At 52.9% G+C, this 24,281-nt stretch overlaps 2 protein-coding genes across 2 annotated transcripts; one reads left to right on the top strand and one right to left on the bottom strand.

Annotated features, from left to right (window-relative positions):
• Positions 1–8,803: 8,803 nt before the first annotated feature.
• On the bottom strand, positions 8,804–10,751 carry LOC127332753 (uncharacterized). Its single transcript, XM_051359088.2, has 4 exons — positions 10,650–10,751; positions 9,484–9,795; positions 9,283–9,355; positions 8,804–9,204 (listed from the first exon to the last, which is right to left on the bottom strand). Exons 1-4 carry the CDS (start codon positions 10,749–10,751, stop codon positions 8,804–8,806), a joined length of 888 nt encoding a protein of 295 aa, XP_051215048.2.
• Positions 10,752–16,966: 6,215 nt separating this feature from the next.
• Positions 16,967–19,181, top strand: LOC127348332 (E3 ubiquitin-protein ligase WAV3). The gene has a single exon (XM_051374415.2). The coding sequence runs from the start codon at positions 17,015–17,017 to the stop codon at positions 19,019–19,021; it is 2,007 nt and encodes a 668-aa protein (XP_051230375.1). The 5' UTR covers positions 16,967–17,014; the 3' UTR covers positions 19,022–19,181.
• Positions 19,182–24,281: the final 5,100 nt, after the last annotated feature.

Raw genomic sequence — 24,281 nt, 5'->3', positions numbered from 1 at the left:
TGCCCATAGGGGGTGGGTCGCCAGTCCCAGTCGCCATGAAGATAGAGGCTCGGGTGGATCGCCAGTCGCCTAAGCGACTGGGCCCTAAGGCGACTGGGCCGTGATCCCAAGGAGGAGGTCCACACGGCTGGACAAGAAGATTACTTGCGAGGGGGATAGCGGATCCCGGATTAGTAGCAACTGATATGATTCGGAGTTATCTCCATGTAACCCTAGATCGGGGGTGCTTATATAAACCCCCGAGCTTAAACCCTAGAGGACACCTTACTTGAGATCCAATCTCCCCCTGTAAGCTCTCGGCGTAGCCGCCGACTGAGCCCCCCCGCAGTGTAATTCTCCACTCTGCCATAAAGCGCTAGCAGGACGTAGGCCTTTTACTCGCCGGAGGGGCTGAAACTGGGTAAAACCCTTGCGTCTCTTGCACCTCGACCCGTAGATGGCAATGTTCCCTTCCCCTCGCATCAATGAAGTGCTACCCCCCGTAGCATCTGCCGTGGTTACATCCACGACAGTGGCGCCCACCGTGGGGCATGGGACATCAAGCCTTCGAGCTACGGCGAGGCCCTACTCGCCAATACGGCGGCCGGTTGCTTCCGGCAGGATGATCGCCACCGGCAATTTCTTCCACATCCAGCCAAGCACCTACCGGCCCGCCTCGTCGCCTCTCAAGCACGCACGGATGGTGCCGATCGGCTCCATCAACCTCTTCGTTGGGCTCGCCGGCGTCGGCGACCCTCTCGAGCCTCGCCCCAGTCGCTCGCACGACCCCTTCGCGCCCGGGCAGCTCCTCACTGCTACTCGCCCGGTCACCGGCGAGGTATACGCGGAGGCCGAGGCGGCCCTGGAAGACGATGCCGAGTCGGCGGTCGTGGCACCGACCGCCAACTCCACTGTTGCCTTGGCAGTCGCCGACACCGCCGACACCGCTCCAGCCGCCGATTCCGCCGACACCATCCCGGCCATCGACTCCGTCATCGCTGCGATCGACGCCGACTTCACCGACATCATCGCTGCAACGTCGGTTGCGGGATCCACCGCTGCGTCCCCGACTGCCCGCTCCATCGCCACAGCATCAACCAAGGACTCTATCTCCCTGGTCTCCCACCCGAGCGACTTCGAAGGTGGCTTCGAGGATGACTCCATCCTCTCCCTCTTCGGCAGCGACTACGACTCGGACTCTGTCGAGGCCCCGCGTTACCGCTACCCGACCGCAGTCTTCATGGCAGGGGGTGAAGAAGAGCTCCCAGTCGACGCCTTCACCACTCCCCTCCCCGCAACCGCCACCGCAACCGAGATCGAGGCGCACCGGGCGGCCCTCGAGGAGCAGAGGAAAAAGGAGCTCGCCGAAAGGCAGAAATTCCGCCTCGAGCAAGATGAAGTAAGGGCCGTGTCCCACTATCGTCAGCAGCGAAACCGCCGGCGCATGGAGCGCGCCCGCGCGAACGACTTTCCCAGCGCACGCCTTAACTTCGACGACCCAGACGGAGAAATCCGGGTCGCCCGAGTCCAAAACCCTGACATCCCGGAAGGAAGTCGGGCTGCTGCAGATAGAGCAGCGCGCGGAGCACCCCCGCCACCCCCACCACCACCGCCCGAAGTTCCTCGGGCAGAGGTCGACGCCAACGGCCTACCACAGCACTCGTCTCCAGCCGATAACGTGGCAGCTGCGCAGGCCGTCCTCGCAAGAATCCCCGAAACGGGAGACGGCGCGATCCTCGTCCAGCACGCCAAGGCTTTGGTAGCCAAGGCATTGGAGCAGCAGCACGCCGCAGCCGACTCGCAGGGGCGACTCTATTCGCGCACATCCGCCAGTCGCGCGGCGTCGTCAGACGCGGCAAACCGCGCAATCGTCAACGCCAACAACGGCCCGCCGCGCACCGCGCGCGGCCCACTCGTCTAACAACCGAGTCGAGCCGCGCCCCGCGCGGATGATGGTCGCCGCTAACGGGCAGCCAGTTGACGCCCGAACCCACATCGTCAACGACCAAGAATGGCGGGCGCGCAATCGATTGAACGACCGCCACGCCGATGAAGCTCCGCGCCAGAGCGCGTTCACCCGAATCGGCCCCGCTTGCTTCGGGCCGATGATTAGAGGCGAGCCGTATCCTGTAGGGTTCAAAGGACCCCGCGACATCGAAAAGTACGATACAAGCATTGACCCCTGTGTGTGGATCGTCTGGTTCGCCATGGCATTGTGGATCGAGTGCCACTCCGAGTTTCTCTCAGCGCGATACCTTCCACTCATGATGGACTGCGTCAATCGACATTGGTTCAACACCCTAACCGTCAACTGCATCGACTCCACGGGAAGAAGCCCGCGCCGCGTTCATCCGGCACTTCGCCGGCGCATACACCCGTGCCACAACCATAGAAGACCTAGATCGCTGCGTCCAAGGCCCGCGCGCGAGTCGACCCGCCGGTGGGTGCGGCTGGCAGGACATGTGGACGACCTCCGGCGGCATCGGCACGGACACGGCAATCCATCGCTTCCGACGCTGCTGCCGGTATGAACCGCTAAGCGCCAAGCTCCGGCGCGTCGGCGGGGACAATATCTCAATCTCCGAGCTCTTCGACATCGCCACCCGCTACGCCGATGAAGACCCTACAGTCGACTCGGACGACGAGTACGGTCAACGACGCAATCGCCGCCCTGCGCACACGGAGCCTCGGCGTGGCGACTACCGGTTCGCCGGCCGGTCTAACAACGGCAAGCGCCGCGGAGAGGGAGGACACAACGAGCTAGTCGCTACCACCGATTACGAGCAGCGCGAGCCAAAATCGTTTCGGCGCGACACTCGTGCACCTCGGGAGGATCGGCCTCAGCCCAAGCGCTTCGACGCCCGCAGCCTCCTAGATGCACCATGCATCTATCACAGCAAGGAGGGCAAGCCCGCCAACCACACGACGGGAAATTGCTACTCCCAGAGCGGATAGAAAGAGCTCGCCGCGCCAAGGAAAACGACGGCGGCAACCAGCACAAAGAGCGCGCCAAAGACCAAGACCAGCACAAGGGACAGGGCTTCGGACGCAGAGCCGACTCGCTCCACACCTTCACCGGGGTCGCCGACCGACGGGACAGAAGGTCCTCGCAAGGGCGATGGCGGTACACGCAGTCATACTTTCCGACGTACCCCGGTGGCTCAACCGGTCCGAGCAAAGCATCACCTGGAGCCGCGAAGATCACGCCCCCGCATCGAGTACCCCGGGCGAGTGGCGCTAGTCGTCGGGCCCAAGGTCGCCGACTACGGCTACCAAAAACCCTGATGGACGGGGAAGCTCCATCAACATCATGTACTACGACACCTTCCAGCGGCTTGGTCTGCCGGACTCACGCCTTGAGAACACCAAGGTCACGTTCCACGGCATCGTCCCCGGGCGGAAGGCCTTCCCGATCGGCAAGGTGACGCTGCCAGTCACCTTCGGCACGCCCGTGAACTACCGCACCGAGCGGATAACGTTCGAGGTGGTGAACTTCCGAAGCTCTTACCATTGCGTACTCGGCCGACAAGCGTTCGCCCGCTTCATGGCGACCCCACACTACGCGTACAACATGATGAAGATGCCAGGGCCTCGAGGCGTCATCACCATCCACGGCGACCCGGAGATGGCATTGGAATGCGAGGACGACAGCGCCAAGCTCGCCGACGCCGTCATCGCCGACGAACAAGACAACTCCGCCGAGCTCGCCAAGTACCCAGTCGACCGCAACGACCCCGCCATCCTGGAGAAGCCAACCGAGCTCGACTCGTCCGCAGCAACCTTCAAGGCCGCAGCGAGGCACTCGCCAAGTAGATCTTGTAGAAAACGATCCAAGTAGGCAAGTTACCATTGGGACGGGCCTGTCCGCCCAATAGGAAAGCGCGCTCATCAAGTTCCTCCGTGAGAATCGAGATATCTTTGCATGGAAACCATCGACATGCCGGGTGTCCCGAGAGAACTTGCTGAGCACAAATTACATGTCGATCCCACCGCGCGACCCGTTAGGCAGGCAATGCGCCTGTGGGAGAAGAACGGCGACGCGCAATCGCCGAAGAAGTAAACCGGCTACTCGCTGCCGGCTTCATCATAGAAATCAAGCACCCGAAATGGCTGGCAAACCCAGTCCTAGTGCTAAAGAAGAACAAGACGTGGCGAATGTGTATCGATTACACAAGCCTCAACAGCGCGTGCCCCAAGGACCCATTCGTCCTACCGCGAATCGACCAGATTATCGACGCGGTCGCCGGGTCCGAGTCGCTATGTTTCCTGGATGCATACTCCGGGTACAATCAAATAAAGATGGCCAAGGAAGACCAAGAGAAGACTGCATTCATCACACCCCTAGGCGCCTTGCTACACGTCCATGACCTTCGGCCTCAAGAACGCCGGAGCAACGTACACGGTGCATGAACAGCTGCTTGGAAAGCCGGATCGGCCGCAATGTGCATGTCTACATCGACGACGTGGTGGTCAAATCGACTCGACAGACCGACCTCGTCGGCGACCTCGCCGAAACATTCGCCAACTTACGGCGGTACAAGATCAAGCTCAACCCTTTGAAGTGCACCTTCGGGGTTCCATCGGGACAGCTGCTAGGCTACGTCGTCTCCAAGCGAGGCATCGAACCTAACCCGGAGAAGACACTGCGGTCATGCGCACCAAGCAGCCAGCATGCCTAGTCGACGCGCAGAAACTCGCCGGTCGAGTCGCCGCCCTCGATCGCTTCATACCCCGGCTCGGAGACAAGGCCATGCCACTATACCGCTTGCTCAAGAAGTCGGAATCATTCCGGTGGACGAGACGAGGCGCAGCGGGCCCTAGAGGAACTCCAGCATGCTCTCTCGAATGCCCCTATCCTCGCGGCCCCGCTGCCAAAAGAAACCATGCTCCTATACGTCGCCGCGTCGAACCGCGCTATAAGCGCAGTCATGGTCGTCGAACGGAAGGAGGAAGGAAGGGAGCAACTGGTACAACGCCCGGTCTACTACATCAGCGAAGCCTTAATCGAATCCAAGCAACGGTATCCACACTACCGTAAGCTGGTGTACGCCGTCCTCGGGGCCCAGCGGCGACCGGCCCCTTACTTCCACGAGCACCCCATCAAGGTAGTCGCCTCAACACCACTCGCCGACATCATCCGCAACCGCGACGCAATCGCCGGATCGCCAAGTGGGCGGTCGAGCTCGGCGTCCACAACATCACCTACGAGTCACGCCACGCCATCAAATCTCAAGCACTCGCCGACTTCCTCGCCGATCGGGAAGAGGCCCGGCAGCCAAGCTCCCCGCGGACCTCAAACATTGGACGTTGCACTTCGACGGTTCTAAAAACCTCGAAGGAGCAGGCGCGGGAGTCGTCCTCACATCACCAAAGGGCGACACAAGTGAAGTACGTCCCGCAACTCAGATTCGAGCCATGCACCAACAACATGGCCGAGTACGAGGCGCTCTGCACGGCATGCGAGTCGCAAAAGAGATGGGCGCAACACGGCTGCGCTGCCTCGGCGATTCCGACCTAGTCGCCAGCCAAACTTCCGGCACTGCGACGCCACGACGCCAACATGATCGCATACAAACGCGCCGTCGACCAAGCCGGCGCTGGCTTCGCCGGTCACGTCGTCGAGTGGGTTGACAGCGCAAGAACGAAGAAGCCGACGCGCTAGCCGGAATCGGGTCCAAGCGACTTCAACCTCCTCCGGCGTCGTCCCGGACATCCTCAGACCACCCCTCGGTGCGCGCACCGCGCGAGCTGGACATTGCCGAGCCACCTGCTCCCGACTCCACCTTAGTCGCACTCGCCGTCGACAAGACCGATTGGACCGAGCCATACATAAGCTACCTCGAGAGCCGTGCACCGCCGATGGATGAAACCAAAGCACGCGCCATCGTGCGCAGATGCAAGTCCTTCACCATCATCAACAATGAGCTATACAAGCGCGGTGTCTCGGGAGTGTTCCAACGATGCGTCACCACGGCGGAAGGGCGTAACATTCTGCGCGACATCCACGCAGGGACTGCGGCCACCACGCAGCGCGCGTTCAATCGTCGCCAAGGCCTTTCGTCACGGCTTCTACTGGCCAACAGCCCACGAAGACGCAATCGCCCTTGTCCGTTCATGCGCCGGGTGCCAAAAGTATGCAAGCCCGCACATGCCAGGATCGGCATTGAAGACCATCCCCCTCACCTGGCCCTTCGCCGTATGGGGCATGGACATGGTGGGAAAATTCAAAACGGCCCCCGGCGGATATACTCACCTCCTGGTAGCGGTGGACAAGTTCACCAAGTGGGTAGAAGCAAAGCCCATAAAGAAGTGCGACGGGAAGACGGCTACAAAGTTCCTACGCGAGCTCATCTATCGGTACGGCTACCCTCACGGTATCATAACCGACAACGGCACCAACTTCGCCAAAGGGGAGATGGCTGACTTTTGCGAAGAAAAGGGCATCCGACTCGATCTCGCCTCGCCGCCCACCCCGAGTCGAACGGCCAGCGAAAGGGCAAACCAGAGCATCCCGCACGGACTCAAACCACGCCTGGTCGTGCCCCTAGAGCGCGCAGCCGGTTGCTGGGCAGAGGAGCTCTCTTCGGTACTATGGGGCATCCGCACAACGCCTAACAGTCAACCGGCTTCACGCCTTTCTTCCTGGTATATGGCGCCGGCCGTCATGCCCACGGACATCGCCTACGACTCGCCTCGGGTCGCCAACTACGCCGAAGAAGACAACGAGCGAGCTCGCCAAGACGACATCGATCTCCTCGATGAGGCCGTAGACCTCGCACTCTCCGAACCGCCATTTACCAGCGGGACCTCCGTCGTTACCACAGCCGCCGCGTTCGAGTCGCTCCTTCCAAGTCGGCGACACTGGTACTCCGGCTAATCCAGGACAAGAAAGGGATGCACAAGCTGTCCCCGCCCAGGAAGGACCATTCGCCGTCAGCCGCGTGCTCGGCAACGACTCCTACTATCTCATCGACGTCCGCAAGGACGACAAAGGCGAGCCGCTCACTAAAGAGGTGGAGCGCCCTGGAACATCAACCTTCTCCGGCGGTTCTATACCTAAGGAAAAAATGTAATCCGAAAATTCAGAGGTTAATAAAAATCGCCGACCATTTTTTTGATCTCAAGCTCCGACTACCTCTCCTTCACCCGCCAGATATCGCCATCTCTCATCCCGGTACACACCGGCTTAGTCGCCGCAACAAGCGACTAGGTGCTGAGAGACCTCCGGTCGCCGCTGCTGGAAGAGAGAAGTCCACGATCGGCCAAGTAGCCGGGCTAACACGGGATGGCGGCGTAACCGAGGCGCAACACCAGGCCCGGTCACCCACCATCTCTAACGCCGTCGGGTGAAAACGGCGACTGGAACCCACAGCAGGGCCGCACGCTCGGCCAGCCCCACGGGCCTCGGCGACCGCCTTGTGCTACGCTATAAAGCACACCAATGCCCTCCTCTACCTTAGGTTGGCGAATTGTGCGGCTAAGTACTTCGACTAGGGACTCCGCAAAACGGACCCGCGGCTCGCCAAGGAAAATACGCCCGCAATGATCCCCTTTGGAGTCGCCTAGCGACTGGCTCACCGAGCCACGACGAGTGGCGCGCTACATCCGAACAGCGCAAAATACAACTCACCACTACTCCACCCATGAGGCTGCTATTCGTACTATAATGACTACGTACTGCGACTGGGGACGCCCAGCTCGAAAAGGAAAACAGTCAAGTCGATAGCCTTCATTGGGGTCGCAAGGCGGCGGCACGAAGGCCATGGATAGTCGGAACCAACTCCAATGCATCGCCGCCTCAAAATAATGCAAAAGCAACCACCGAATCATATTTAAGCAAAAGTCATCATTTTATTTACAACTAACTCCCGCTCGCGGGAAATCCAGCCACTTCCTACACAGGTACTCAGGAAACTACGAGGACGACCCGGAGCCCCCTCTACGACAGGCTCGACGCCATCATCGCCGTGACGAAATTTCGGCGTGTACACCACGACCGGATATGTCGACAAACGAGCCGGCGGCAGCGGCATGGAAGAGGCGCTCCGCGGGGTAGTCCACCGGGCCCGGCTCTTTCTCCGCGTCACCAGGTGCCGCTTGGCTGGGGATATGAGTCTCCAAGTCCGCGGTCGCCAGTACTCGGTCGGCGAAGGGGCGCACCGCATCCATCAGCCGCAGCACTTCGGCAACATCGAACTCGCCAGTCTCCGAGGGGAAGCCAGCGGTGACCTCCTCCACGTCGAACCCTTCAGAGTAATGCGCCAGCACCATACTCGTAGCCATGGTAATGCCAACGCGGCAGAAGAGCGGCGAAGCCGCCAACAACAGCCGGAATGTTGGACACCGCCTTGAAGACGGATGGCGTGTCCCGCGGAATCACCTCCCGCGGGCTTAGGTACCGGAGCGCGGCGAGTATCTCCCCGCGCAGGCGATGATACGCGCGGTCGCGGTCGACAGCATTCCCGCGGAGTCGCCGTCTCCACGAAGTCGCACGTACTGCAGTCAACAACACAAGGAAAAGGGAAAATGAGAACTTCCCCTTCAACGCCAAGCGGCCCCCGGAGCCGACTCGCCACGCTCGGGATCGGCCCCCCGAGCCGACTCGCCACGCTCGGGACTGCCCCGAGCCGACTCGCCACGCTCGGGGATCGCCCCCGAGCCGACTTCGCCACGCTCGGGGGACTGGCCCCCGAGCCGACTCGCCACGCTCGGGATCGGCCCCCGGAGCCGACTCGCCACGCTCGGGGACTGACCCCGAGGCCGACTCGCCGTGTTCGGATGCTCGAACCCCCGGCAAATAAACAAGAAGTGCGACGACAAGAACTTACCAAGAATCTGCCGCGACATCTCTCTCGACGAACGCCTCGAAGTTGGTCTTCTCGGCCTGCACCGCCAGGACGATGCCCTCGGACGCCTCCTTCTCCGCAGCAAGTTCTTTGGCGTGCTGCTGCTTTAAGGCCGCCACCTCCTCCCGCAGAGACGCGGCAGCCCCACGAGCAGAGTCCCGCGCGTCAGTCGCGGCCTCCAGCTTCACCTTGTATTCGGCGATGACGTCCTCCAGCTCCCGGCCCTTCTGCTCCAGGACCTTCGTCAATTCCGCCACCTCCGCTTTTGCCCTTTTCCGGGCCTCTTCGGCCTGCTGCGCCCGGAACTCGGCTTCACGGTAGAAGGACTCCTTGACGAACCCTTCCCGAGCCTCGGCAAGAGCCTTTGCCTGCGCCTCTGCTACAAGAAAAGGAAACGGTGAGAACGAACGCCAGGGCCAGTGACGGGGACTGAGGACGGCGAGCGGGCCTGACTTACTGCCCAGGGCAATCAGCTTCCGGTTCTTCTGCGCCGCCTCCTCCACAAGCGCGGTCAGCCGCTTAATCTCCGCCTGCGAAAACCAAACAAAAAATACCAAGGTCAACAAACGAAAATCAGAAGAGACTCGACTCGCCCTTTCAGACCAAGTCGACCCTCGGGGACTGGGGGTGACTAGGCCACGTGTTCAGCGACACTTACCACATGCGCCTCGCCAAGCGCCGTGTGGAGCTCGGTGAAGGTCAATGAAGACGGCGGCGGATGACGCGACTCGGTCGCCCCGTCCGCTCGCATCACCGCCTCAGTCGATGGAACTTCGCCCGTCCGCGTGTCGGCGTCACTGGGCGGGGCTCGGTCCCTGGCGGCCTTGGACCGGCACTCTTTCAGTGGCTCTGACAGACCGCCCTCCTCGACGATGTCCTCTTCAACCTCGGGTGCCTTCTGCCCCTCGGTCATCTCCGGTGGTTCCTTCCCGGCGAGAGGAGGGAGGTGGTCCGCGATCTTCTGCCAACGCTGTAATCGAATCAAAGGGACAAGTCAGAAAGGAAGAAGCGCGGCCAGGCCGTGCGAAGTCGCCATGCGAAGCATTACCTGAGGCGCTGGGGTGTCTTCGGTGTAGGGCTGCAAGCCGTCTTCGAAGGAAGTGAAGGTGGCAGTAGTGATCTTGGCAAGCGCCTTCCGGTACTCGCCCTCGTCCCACTCGGTCGCCGTCGACCGGGTGCGGTCATTCTGTCCCCGGTACTCCCACATGGGGTGAGCTCGGCACCGCAGGGGGATCAGCCGCCGGCCAAGCCAACAGTTGTACATGTCGACCGCCGTCAGGCCGTCATCTTTTAGCGCCTGGATCGCTTGGCGCATATCCTTCACCACCTTCTCCTGCTCGCGCGGCAGCGACCGGACATTGAGGCGCCGCGGGACGCTCGGCTCGGGACTGTATTGGGGAATGCATACCTCGCCCGGGGGAGTGTACTCCTTGGCGTAGAACCCAGAAACGACGCCACAGCGATCGCGCCTTCTTGGGGAGCGCCATGTCGATGAAGCTTTCCCGGACTTCACCGGAAGGTGATCCCCCCGTTTGGGATGAGTGCTTCGCTGTTCTTGCTGGCCCGAGTCGCCCGCCCATGGAAGATGGACACCCACAGCGGGAAGTAGGGCGGACAGCCCAAGTAGCATTCGCACAGCGCCACGAACAGAGAAATCTGCTGGACGCTGTGCGGCCCGAGGTCGGAAACCTTGATGCTGTAGAAGGCCAGCAACTGCCGGAGGAAATCGGAGGTGGGGAGAGCGAACCCGCGATCGAGGAAGCTCATGAAGATCACGAACTCCCCGGACCGTGGGAGGGGCTCCGTCTCGTTCGCCGGCGGAACCCGCCATCGCTCTTGGTTAAACTCCGGGATGACCCCGGAGGCGACGTACGGGAGGAGAGACTCCCGCGTGACCTTCGACTTGCCCCAACCCTTCGCCGCCATGGATGTGTGTGGAGTTTGGAATGAAGATGAGATGAAGAGAAGATGGGGGATGAATGCGGAGGAGTGTTGAACCCTAATCCTAGGGGCGACCCTTTATACCGCCCGCACTCGCTCAGGTTGAGGATGAAATCTGTTCGTTGAATCGTCCCGGAATCGCCGCCCCGCAATCAACGGTCGAGATCTGCGCCGTCACCGGCTGAATAGCCGTTAAACTAGCCGTTAGCGGTCACGTCGAGCCCAACGGTCAACAACATGCAAACGGTGTGCGCCTCGGTCAACGTGAAATCTAGCCGTTGGCCTCTCCACGTGTCTCTATGATGACTACGCGTCGACTGGCAAACGGCGACTGGCCAGAGCCGACTGTCACACGCCGACTGACTGATCAAATTCTGGCGACTAAGACTGCCACCGCACCCGCGACTTTATCTTTGGAAGCCCGGCGGCGACTCATCTTGATCCATCACCGCGCCTCTCCAAGACTTGCTCCAGATCCGCGCTTCATCACCACCGCGCTTGGGGACTACTGATGGGGATATGCCCATAGGGGGTGGGTCGCCAGTCCCAGTCGCCATGAAGATAGAGGCTCGGGTGGATCGCCAGTCGCCTAAGCGACTGGGCCCTAAGGTGACTGGGCCGTGATCCCAAGGAGGAGGTCCACACGGCTGGACAAGAAGATTACTTGCGAGGGGGATAGCGGATCCCGGATTAGTAGCAACTGATATGATTCGGAGTTATCTCCATGTAACCCTAGATCGGGGGTGCTTATATAAACCCCCGAGCTTAAACCCTAGAGGACACCTTACTTGAGATCCAATCTCCCCCTGGAAGCTCTCGGCGTAGCCGCCGACTGAGCCCCCCCCATTGTAATTCTCCACTGAGCAATAAAGATCTAGCAGGACGTAGGCCTTTTACTCTCCGGAGGGGCTGAACCTGGGTAAAACCCTTGCGTCTCTTGCACCTCGACCCGTAGATGGCAATGTTCCCTTCCCCTCGCATCAATGAAGTGCTACCCCCCGTAGCATCTGCCGTGGTTACATCCACGACATAGCGTGTATAGATGGGTGCTAGAAGAGTGTGATGGCGAAGGGAAAGACCTCGCGGTGGTCTGTGGCGTCCAGCATAGCGGGGCGGCGTGGCCGTGCCCACATCGGCGTGGATGCATGTTCGGCATTGGCATCAGCATGTACGTTCGGCATTGGCCTCAGCGGTATCTCTGGTGTGTCAGTGATCGAATGAGGGGACGGGATTGAGGGTGCATCTCGACGGTGACCTAGCAGTGGCGGCGAGCATAGCCATTCTGACCATGCCGATATCGGCATCGGCAAAGTTTGGAGGCTGTGGTGCTCGAATCAAGGAGGGATTTGTTTCTTGTACGCCAAAAGTGATTTGAAACAAGTTTCGTGTTGAAGGTTAGGTAACGAAAGTTTGTAACTAAGCCCAAAATTATACTAGCGCCATGGTGAGGTTCTTTTTGATAGAGCTATACGGTTGGGCAAACTTTTTTGACACTTTTTAGATAGGGTTCCTTGTTGTTACACGTATGGCATCATGTATGGCAAATTTGGGGTCATTTGGAGATGTTCGAAAAAATCACTTTGCTTAAACGCATGCCGTTTCGTCTCACTGAAACCAGCTTTTCTAACAAGGTGATTTATTCTACCTTCTCTAAATGACCTCAAATTTCATACAGCTGATCTTCTATACATAGATAGATAGATTGTTTCGTTTTTATATTTTTCGAACTTTTTATTTCCCTTTATAATAACCAATTGATTTTCAGGTCAAAACCTCGAAAAACAGCATCATGTATGGCATCATTTTCGCCATAATTTTCAAATTTTGTGAAACTTTACCTTTTAGATATTCCTTGTTGTTATAGATATGGCATAATGTATGCCAAATTTGGTTAGGTCTCACTGAAACCAGCTTTTGTAACAAGTTAGGTTTTTTCGACCTTCTCAAAAGGGATTTTTCTACCTTCTCTAAATGACCTCAAAAATCATACAGACGATCTTCTATACAAAGATAGGTAGATTGTTTAGTTTTTACATTTTTTTGAACTTTTATTTCCCTTTATAATACCCATTTGTTTTTAGGTCAAAACCTCGAAAGTTAACATAACTAGATGGTGAACCCTTCCAAACTTCAAATACAGAGATAGATAGATTGGTTCGTTTATCATTTTTACCATGAATAGTGGCTACAAGAAATCGGTGATGGTTTATCATTTTTTGCGTGAAAAGTAATGGATACAACAAATCGGTGATGGTTTATCATTTTTTTCGTGAAAATTAATGGCTACAACAAATCGGTGATGGTTTATCATTTTTTGCGTGAAAATTAATGGCTACAAAAAATCGGTGATGGTTTATCATTTTTTTCGTGAAAATTAATGGCTACAACAAATCGGTGATGGTTTATCATTTTTTGCGTGAAAATTAATGGCTACAATAAATCGGTGATGGTTTATCATTTTTTGCGTGAAAAGTAATGCCTAAAAGAGTTTATAATTTTTAGCGCGTGAAAATGAATACAGAAAACCGCCCTTTAGCATACTTAGAGAGTGGAAGGTAACCGCCGACAGAGAGAGAGAGGGGTTATCCTGCCCGTTAGATCATACGATCAACGGTCGGCAGGCACGATCCGCGTGACATGGGCTGGACCAATCAGGGCAATGTTGCACGTGTGAGAGAATTTGTGGAGGGAGAGGGCAAAACTGAGTAGTATCAAGAAACCAAGGGCACCTATGTAATAAACAGACTAAGGGATTCAAATATGAGATTTAAAAAATGGGAAATGCGTGTTTTGTACAATAAAATCCATCTTGGCCTATCTGAAACTATTTGCAATACAAATATACATGAGTGTGAGAATTGTGGCTTCATTTAGACAAAGTATGTTTTGGGGAAAGCTGTTTTGGGAAGGGCTTATTGTGGAAAACCATGCACCTTCATAGCTACTAGGTGATTTGAGAAGGCCTTTGAGAAGTGGCAATTTGTGGTAAAACTTGATTTATCTATGACTTATCAATGTTTTGAGAACTGGCAATTTGTGGTAAAGACTCCATGAGTATGTGCCACTATTTTTCGGAATTTTTTGCACATTAAATGACTCATTTAACTAGTTAATCCCATTTGTTGACTGTCTGTTGACCAGCTACTTGAGGGTAAAACTGAGCATATTGCACTAGCCAGTATTAGCACTCAAGGGGAAAACTGAGCACACAAAAAATGCTAGTATAATACTCAAGGTTATACCTGAGTATATCTAAATTTCCAGGGTTAGACTCGAGGACGCGTGTTGCGGTGCAGAAATGGAAGACGTGCAATTGTTGACGCGTAGACGCCGGTCGCGGTGCAGAAGTCGAAGACGTGCAATCGTGGACGCGTGTCGCATTGCAGAAGTCCAAGACGTGCAGACGTGCAGCGGTGGACGCGTAGGACGCGGGTCGCATTAACCACCCTTTGCCTTTATAGACGCCTCCTCCCACTATCTCTGTCACTCTCACTCGCCTACGCAACGCCTCCTCTCTCACGTCCCATCATCTTCTCCAAAGCAAAAAACCCTCTCCCTCTCCCTCTCCTCTGCCGGCGAGATGGACAAGGAGAATGCCAATCCCATCGTCCACGGCGCCGTCGGCTCCAAGCGCGACGCCTCCCTCTTCGACGCCGTCCCCTCAACGGACGTCGCCGCCTCCTCCGCCGGTGCATCGGAGGCTGCTGCCGCCGGTGGCGCTCAGATCTCGCCGGGATGGGACCCCTACGAGGAGGTGCCGTACGTCCCGCCCCCGAACCCCTACGACACCTCCATGGAGGACCCATGGAACGAGGTAACTACGGTTTGCTTCCTTTTTTGTTCCCCATTCCTTTTTGAACCCTATTTTTGCTAGTGTAGATGGATCTGTGGATGGATGAGTATTGGGCTAATATTTGCGCCGATTTTATTCCATTTTGCTTTGATCCCTCCTAGATTTCGTTTAAGATTTGGGGTTCGGCCGTTCGGTTAATTTATGCAAGTAATAATGGGATCTCAATCAGTTAATTTATGCAAGTAATCATAGGATCTCAATCAGTTATTTTATGCACGAATCAAAAGATATCAACCGTTTAATTTTGCAAATAATCTGGAATGTGTTCAAGTTCAGATCTGGAATATGTTTCTTTGCCTATGATGAATCGGTGGGCACAGATTTTTACAGGGAGGGTTCAGTGAACCATTTCTGTGTACAAATCTGTTGTGCATGAGCTTTGGTTCGCTTACACCGTCCCTGTAGACATATAATCGTATCCACTCTAACTGAGGCTGCCTCTGTTTTTCCTAACTTTGTTATCATGCACGTTAGTCATCGTTGCAACTCATTCACTAATAGTTCCCGTTTGATATGGATCAGCTGTCTGGCAGCGACGTCGGCAGCGACGACGAGCACCATGACATCAAGACTCGTCAGGTGCTGCGGAGGCTGCAGGTCGGCCAGTACGTCTCCTACTTCGCCAAGGGTGTCTACAGGTGCCCCTTCTGCACTAGGAGGCTCGGCGGCACTGACTTCAACTGCGTCCTCACGCATGCCGAGAACATCGGCAACACCAACCCCAAGGTCGGCGCGTCGGTGAACCCCCACTCCTTCCGCGCCAAGCACATGACGCTCGGCATGCACCTCCGCAGCATCCAGCGGGTGGAGATCTCCGCCGGGCGCATGCCTCCGCTCAAGCCCAAGGCTCCCAAGGGGAGCAACACGTGGAGGCAGAGGCAGATGGGGTAGGCGGAGTCCTGGACGTGTGCTGCTGCTGCCTCCTCCATTTTGTTGTTGGGATCCCTTTGTTGTTAGCTAGGGATCCCTCGTTGTTATGTTGTTAGTATGATGGTGCTGTGAAGAACCTCGAACCCTACTATGTTTGGCTACTGAATGCAGCTTATTACATAGGGAGGGATCCCTATTATCTATCCCTATTCTACTATATGACCTTGTAAATTTATCGTACATTTCCTGTAGATTTGCTTCTAGATTTAACTACATACATATGGACCAGATGGAGTACTAGATTGGGCTCCCTACTAGATTTGCTGCCATATTGGGCAAACAACGAGGGCCAAAAGGCACAAATAACAATTGAAGAAAGACAGAAATGCAAGCTTCTCTAGATTTGATACTAATTAGGTGAAAAAAGCAGAGAGAAGGAGGCAGAAAAAGGTACTCTTAAAAGGGAAAATGCCAATTTGGGCCGAGAGAGACAAAACCCAGCTCCTGCTCACGTGCGACCAAACGCTATCTCGTCCTGTCCCACGCGGTCCCTTTCTACCAGCCCCACGCGACGCGGGCCCACACAACGCGGCCCCACACGTCAGCACGGAACGGTCAACTAAACGGGAATCCTGCCATCTGAGCTGATTCTGCGCGTTTCAAACAAGGACTTGGGGAAAACTGAGGAAAAACTAAGGAGCTGGGAAAAACTGAGCACAACTAAGGACCCGAGGGCACGAAAATAGAAATCCCTTTTCAATTTGGTACCATTTAGGTTTTTAAGTCTCTTTGTCCCAAATTCGTGGACCCCTTACGCGCTGAGAAATTAGAAATCTAGAAGGTTCTGAATTGAAAATCAGCTATTATATGCAGATTAGACACTCCCAGATAGGTCCCTACTCCTTGATAGCATACGTCAGCAGTTCGCTAAGGGCATGTATAATAGGATGACGTCATCCTTCCCTTACGGTCACCACGTCGGATTTTTTGCTTAATTAGAGAAGAGAGAATAAAATAAGATAATGTTGTCTTCTCTTAGCTAAGGGATGGTCTCTTAGATAATAAGAGAATACTATTTTCTCCATTATACCATATGTCTTCTCTTATCAACCCAATTTCCTACTAAAATTATTTAATTCTTATTAATTGCTAGAGATGACACAAGCGATAATACATTGTTCTAGATAATGTGGACGGCTAAAAGAACACTCGTCTTCTCTACCATTGTACATGACCTAACCTGAAATTCTTGGTAAATTACAGATAATAAGGGCTCTGATCAGCTAACATGTCGAGATGGAAAGTCCACTCGGACATGGAAATGAAATACGAGTAACGTAGTAGTATTTGCCTTGTTTCCGTGGCGGTTACACACCTTGGTTTCAGGACTACTCGTTGAACCGACCTAACCCGAGGCGGGCGCTATATATACGCCCGGCCGCCCACTCGCCGATGTCATCCAAGAACCAGAGGGGAGAAGAAATCCCTAGCTACGCACATCAAGATCCAATCCTTCCGCTGCTCCATGGCCGACGCGAGCGACGCTGACGTGTGCGCCATCTGCCTCGGCGGCATGGTTCGCGGCCAGGCGGGCTTCACGGCGGAGTGCTCCCACGCCTTCCACCTCAACTGCATCTCCGCCAGCGTCGCGCACGGCAACCACGACTGCCCGCTCTGCAAGGCGCCGTGGACCGTCCTGCCGGCCGTCAACGCTCCACGGGTGCCGCCGCCGCCATCGCCCCAACAGGTTCCGCCGCCGTCGTCGTCATCCAGGCAAGTGCGCGGCCGCACGTACGAAGATGACGATCCGGTGCAGGAGATCGTTCAGGCGGATGCCGAAGCCGGCACCAACGGAGGAGCGATGGTCCTCAAGGCGCACTGCGAGTGCCCGGCCGTGGCGAGGGGCTCGTCCCGCGACAACTTCGCGGTGCTCGTGCACGTGAAGGCGCCATCGGCGGCCGCCACCGAGGCCCCGCGCGCGCCGCTCGACCTCGTGACGGTGCTCGACGTCAGCGGCAGCATGATCGGTTCTAAGCTGGCGCTGCTGAAGCAGGCAATGGGGTTCGTCATCGACAACCTCGGATCCGCTGACCGCCTCTCCGTTGTCACGTTCAACCACGACGCGAGGCGCCTGTTCCGTCTCGTGCGCACATCTGACGCGGGGAAGGCCGAGGCGAAGCGAGCCGTGGAGTCCCTCTTCGCGAACGGGGGCACGGACATCGGCAAAGGCCTCCGAGTGGCCGCCCAGGTGCTCGACCAGCGCCGGTACAAGAACGCCGTCACCAGCATCATGCTCCTCTCCGACGGGCAGGACTCGAACACGTACTACGGGATGAGACATGATAGAAACGCTGCTAACTACATCAACCTTGTGCCATCTTCGCTAACCTACAGCGGCGCCGGCAACCGGCCTCCGGCGGTCCACACGTTTGGCTTCGGCGCCGACCACGACGCTGCGGCGATGCACACAATCGCGGAGATGACAGCCGGGACGTTTTCCTTCATCGAGAACGAGGCTGTCCTCCAGGACTCGTTCGCGCAGTGCCTCGGCGGGCTCCTCACGGTCGCCGTCCAGGAGGCCCGCATCGCGATGACGTGCCTACATCCTGGCGTGCGCGTCCGGGAGGTCAAGTCCGGACGCTACGACAACCGCGTGGACGCCGGTGGCCGTGCGGCCTCGGTGGACGTGGGCGAGCTCTACGCCGACGAGGAGAGGCGCTTTCTGGTACTCCTGGACGTACCTGCTGCAGGAGCCGATGATGGCGTCACCGGCCTTATCAAGCTGAGCTGCAATTACAGAGACGCCGCTACGGGGCAGGCGGTCGACGTCACTGGAGACGATGTCGTGGTCCAGAGGCCTGTTGAGGTGACCGACGAGGAGCCGTCCGTGGAGGTCGAGCGTGAGCGGCTGCGCGTGGCTGCAACTGAAGACATGGCGGCGGCACGGGACGCGGCTGATCGCAACGAACATGCCGAGGGCGCAGGGATACTGCGACGCCGGCTTGAGGCCGTCGAGCGTTCGGCGGTACGGATGTCCGGCGGCAGTACGTTCACGGCCCTGGAGGGCGAGCTGCGTGACCTTATCGCTCGCGTGGAAGACCGAGATGAGTACGAGACCAGAGGACGCGCATGCTTCCTGTCCGGGATGAGCTCGCACAGGCAGCAGCGCGCCGGCGGCATGCAGCTGATGAGCCAGAGCATACCGCTTAGTTTAGAGTTAGACAATAGTGATGAGGACGACGAGGATGAATGTGAAGAAGCTGAAGAAGACGAAGACGGAGAAGGATTACGAGACTGTTTGCGCTCACGGACTGTGGAGTACAAACGGCCTATCAAGCAGAGCAAAGGGTCGGCCCGGGCCTACGCGACTCCGGCAATGGCTGCGATGGTGAAGAGGTCGCGTGATCAGCGTAGGAAGACGGCTGCGGCGCCACCGCAGCAGCAGCAGCAGAAGAAGAGGCATGTCGAAAGGCAGCAGCAGCAGCCAGGAGATCAGAGTGAGCCACGGAAACGTCACAGAAAACATTATTAGATCACCACCCACTACTATACGCAATCTGGCGAAGCGCACGGATTACTACTCCCTACTCTGTAGGAGTTTATCTTAGATATTACTCCGTAGTTTGTAGAAGATCGTCTTGAGCTTGTTATCCTACAGAGTTAGTTCGTATTTGTGTTCTAAGCAGTTAAAATAAGGTATTTCACTCTGAAATTATTGCTCTGAATTGCTCTGAATTGGAATCAGAATCGAGATTTGCACGGATAATTTCACTCTGAAGTTCCTTTTACTATTGAGTGGTTTGATCGGATGACCAGCCCAATGCAGTTAGCTATCAGCCTATCACTATGAAATCACTGGCTGATAGTTCGTATTTGTGGAACGCATCAGTTTAAATAATGTTTAGTTTGTGTGATTACTCTGAATTGGAATCAGAATCAGAGTCGAGGTTTGCACGGATAAATTCACTCTGAAGTTACTTTTACTATTTGAAGTCGGATGATCAGCCCAACGCAGTTAGTTATCACTATGAAATCACTGGCTGCAGCTGAAAGTATCCATCTCCCCTTGCATTTCTCCCCTATTTTGACTCTCCTCACGGCCTCACTCTCACACTAGTACCACTCCCCGAGGAAACAAATCGAAGCCAAGAGTTTCTCTCGGGGATTAGCAGACCCGTTCAGCCCCAAACAGCAGGGTCTCTCTGCTGTGCCCGCGAGGACTGAGAATTTTCTCTTAAAACTTATAAAAATATTCAAAATCTTGGCAGAAGCGGATTTGGTGGTTCAAGAAGTAGGAAAGAGGTCCTAATTCTCGCTATGATCCATGTGTAGTTCCGAGAGGTCTAAAATGTTTCGATCGAATGGTAATTATTTTGATGTCTACCTAAATCACTGAAATTCAATGAGGGAAAATCTATGTAGAAGCGCCGCACAAACTCAAACATGTGCGACGGCAGGTTTTGGATGTTTTTCCCTATAGGAGCCGTAACATGCATGCATGCAGTAATCTAACGCTGACATCATCGCATTAATTACTAGATTCAAAAATTGAAAATGATTTATCTCCTAAACCATTAATCTGATTAGTGATTCGTTTTCACCACGAAATTCGTCTCGACGAGGGCTTCAAAACTAGATCACATATTGTTATGTTTGGATGAATTTTTTTATTGGTTCAGATTATGTTAACACGGTTGCCAGATTATCAACATACAATTGCCATCACAGTTATGTGCATATACTCCATATTTTTAGACAGTGAAATGATCTACAAAATTTAGAGAGCGAGCCTTGAAATGTGTCCAGCAACTAGGAGATGATACCATGCAACAAAAAACATGTATCATGCATTTTGCATCCATGTAGAATGGCGTAATAAAATTGGCAAATACGTTATTTCAATCCGACAATAAAGTAGCGAATAAATATGACAAACACATCACAAAATCTAACAACTGTCGGCATCTAGTCATGCATAACCCAACAAATATGTGACGATCTTATAAATATCGATAAACAATTTTTTTTAGTCTGAGAATTGATAATCTGGAAAGTATGAGAGAATAATCTGGCAATTGTTGATGAAAAAAAATTATCAAAACATAGCGACATGAGATCTAGTTTCGAAAATCTTGTGGCAACTAAGCCGATTCTGAAAACAGAACATCAATTGGGCAGATGATTTACGAGATAAAACATTTCAAAATTTGAGAAGTGAGAGAATATTGCATGACATCATTGTTTGCATGCATCGTACATACGAAGGTGAGATGGCTCCACGTGAATACTAATTAGTGGCATGCATGTGAGTGTGATGACTAATAATTGCATACATGTAAGTGTAAGAGACTAATTAATTACGCATGCATGTGAGTAGTGGGAACCGCCGCACGGAAAATCAAATGTGCGGCGCCGCCGGATAGTCCAGTCCTTCAGTGATAGCAAAGTTGGATGAAAAACTTGAAAAAAAACAAAAATTCAGATCAAATTAAAAACTAAAGTTTTGATTTGATTGATGCGTTTCTTCACCTGTTACTGGAAATAGTTCTCTGGTCACTTGTAGTGACAACCTGTCATTGCGGTATTTTCGTCATGAACTGTCTATAATGTACTTCAAGTGTTCTAGTGCCATTCCATCTGATTCCGATTATCTACTTGTGTGTTTTTTAAACTGGATTTCTACACAGTGGAACAGGGACTGAAATATCGAAAAATGGCTTCACGGTATTTTTTTTTCTAGATTAACAGGGGTTGAACCCCCGTTCCATTGCATTAAAGCATAAAATCAATGCAAACCGATCCATTGGTTAGATTCAAAAATCATGTTATTTCAAAAAAGCCAAATTCCCCACAAGACAACAGTAGAAGTAACATAGAATTGTTTAAATCTTTTGTTACTAAGCCAAACATCACTCTTACTTCTCCCCGGATATGTTTAGCTATAACGCATTCAAAAAATAAATGTTGCACTGACTCTAATTTGTTGCAGAAAACAAAATCTAGAGATTTTTTTTAGGAACACGCGAGAAAACATGCATTTTTCTTTTATAGATAGGAGAAGAACCAAATAAAAATATCCACTCTTACAACTCCCCAGACATAGATCACTAGAAATAAAAGGGAACATACCCACAAGCTTCCACCTGTCCGCCTCTTCAATGATGGCATCTAACAAAAACATTTCCGTCCTTGACTTGTTCTTGAAGATCCAATTATTTCTCTCAATTCAAATAGATCGAAGCACTAGGAGGAAAAAGGACCGCGCTTGAGGGTGGATTTTTGAGGGCCATGTGTTGAGCACACTCGACCACCAAACAAGGAGCACATCCACGACAGATGGGGCAAGAGAGGACCGAGCTAGACTTCACAAGACCTCAAACCAAATGCTCCTCGAAAAAGGACATTGCAGAAGAAGATGCTCAATTGTCTCGGAGTGTTGAAGACAAAAGGTGCAAGAGTCGTCATTAGATAGGCCATGGCGAAATCTTATGTCGCCCATCCAACAACGGTTCCACACCACTTTCCACACAAATAACTTGAATTTCACAGGAGCGTTGCATTTCTATATTGGGTCATGTAAAGGCCAAAGAGTGTGTCCTTCTCTAAGTTATCTCTTGTCATGATTTTGTTTTGCGAAAAAAAGTTAAAGGAACACTGAATCGTAGGTGGTATCTTAAGCTTCCACATAGCTGGTATGAAGACATGTTTAATACCTCCATAAGATGCAGAATACACCTCAGTTGGAGTGCACTGCCAGATCTAGGAGTGAAAACTGGTAGTGGATAGTCCATATTATCCGACATTCGTATTCGAGAAATCAAAAAGTGAAGTGGTAATATCCGAATATGGACGTATGTGGAAATGGATATGGTAAATATCTGGATCCATTTTAGAAAACAAGTACAAATGTGGTATTGCATTTTGAAGAAAATGTGGATATGAAACGGGATGTATTCATATCCGAATAAGATTATGTTAGATAATTTCAGTAATTTGACCCCAATATGCCAATTAACTAAACTAGAGAAACTAACAAATCGATCAGATGTTATTTTATGTGATTCAACTAAAAACTACTATGCATATATTATATCAGTATATTTATCTCTATCATTATAGCTGACTCATTATAGGACACGCGTTTATTATTTCCTCATATTCGTATCCGCCTCCGAACTGAGAAAACATCTAACCCATATTCCTATTAGATTAACATCTGCTCCGAATTCGTATTCATTAGCATCCGTATCCGCATCGTATTCGTTGTGAAAATATGAAAACAGATATAGAAAGGACACTATCCGATCCACATCCAATTTGTCTCCACCTCTTGCCAGATCAGATCAGATCATCTCTCTTTTCCTATCTCTACTAGTTTGATCAAGCCACTGCAACAACTTTTTTTGTTGAGGCAACCCACTGTGTATTTTTATTTTATTTTTTATATATAATAAAAGTATGTACATATAGTAAGTTGCTTGAGAGGAGCAATTGGCTGAAGCCATAAGCCCAAAGGAAAAAAATGAGGCCAATATTTCTTGAAGGCAAAGAAAAGTTGGTGTAAAGAAAGATCAAAGTAACAAACCAGCCAGGGGAACAAATAAGGAGAAGTTGGGAATCAATAGTATACATGTACACCCGCTCTAACTCCACATTATCATCGTAAAAAGAGTCTCATAGTGGTCATGAGTATAGTGCAAGTAATTAGAGAAATGCATTTCGGGTCATAGGTGTGCATATGAACCTATTATGTGAAAATACAATTCAAAATGTAAAAAAAATATGAAATAAATTTTCCCATGTATATCTAGACATTTTATGTTGGCACACAAATTTTAGGAAAAATAACATTTTTTGTGTCACATGTAAAAAAGACAAATTTTGATGCTTCAACATTACTATTAACTTAACATTTTTTTGTCTTTTTTATACAAACAATGCAAAATGTTCGTTTTCCGCGCAAGCTTGTGTGAGAACATAGAATGTCCATATGTACACGTGAAATTTTACTTCCAGTTTTTTTGATATTTTTGAGATGTAATATTTATGCATTTTCAATAGTAGGTTCATATGTACCTATGAGCCAAAACACCACCTCCAAGTAATTATACTTCTTCAATTTTTTTTTTTTGGATATTTTAAGGTGGACTGCATAAAGATCTGAAATGAGTGAATAGACACAATGAAATACGTTTAGATACATATATTATGTGGAAAGGTGAGGTCTACAAACATTAGTCCAACAATATTCATTTGCAAAATAAAAAAACATTGCACCTGCATTCCAACATAACATAAAGTAAAACATGTATATACATATGCCGAATGAAAATTTCAAACTTTTTTTGAACAAGGAAAGGGCCTAGAAGGCCCTAGAGATATCATTGCATTACACGTGGTGGGTACATAATTACAAAGAGGACCTCTAGCTTCTCTTGCACCGATAAACCAGTATTTGAAGTAAGGCCCTCCAAATTTGCAAAAAGAACCCCGAGACAAAAAGTAAAAAAGCAATCGGGTCCCTGGGCTCCTCCACCACCAACCGCCGGCGACCTCGAGACGCTGCCGTCGAGATACGATGCCGATATGCTCGATAGCATACTTCCGGCGATGCTGCTGAACCGCCGGCCGATTCTCCTCCACTGGGGACGAACCACTTGGCGGCGGAGAGTCGACGAGCTCCGACGAACAGAGCGAAGAAGAGCCTCCGTCTTGGAGGTTGCAGATGGGCCGCCATGCCGGCCAAAGATCGTGCCGCCGACGAGGAGCGACGCGTGTTCCTCACAGACAAG

The sequence above is a fragment of the Lolium perenne genome, chromosome 1 (assembly GCF_019359855.2).
Source record: "Lolium perenne isolate Kyuss_39 chromosome 1, Kyuss_2.0, whole genome shotgun sequence".
In the NCBI taxonomy this organism is placed as follows: domain Eukaryota; kingdom Viridiplantae; phylum Streptophyta; class Magnoliopsida; order Poales; family Poaceae; genus Lolium; species Lolium perenne.
This window is presented reverse-complemented; position numbering and strand designations above follow the sequence as displayed.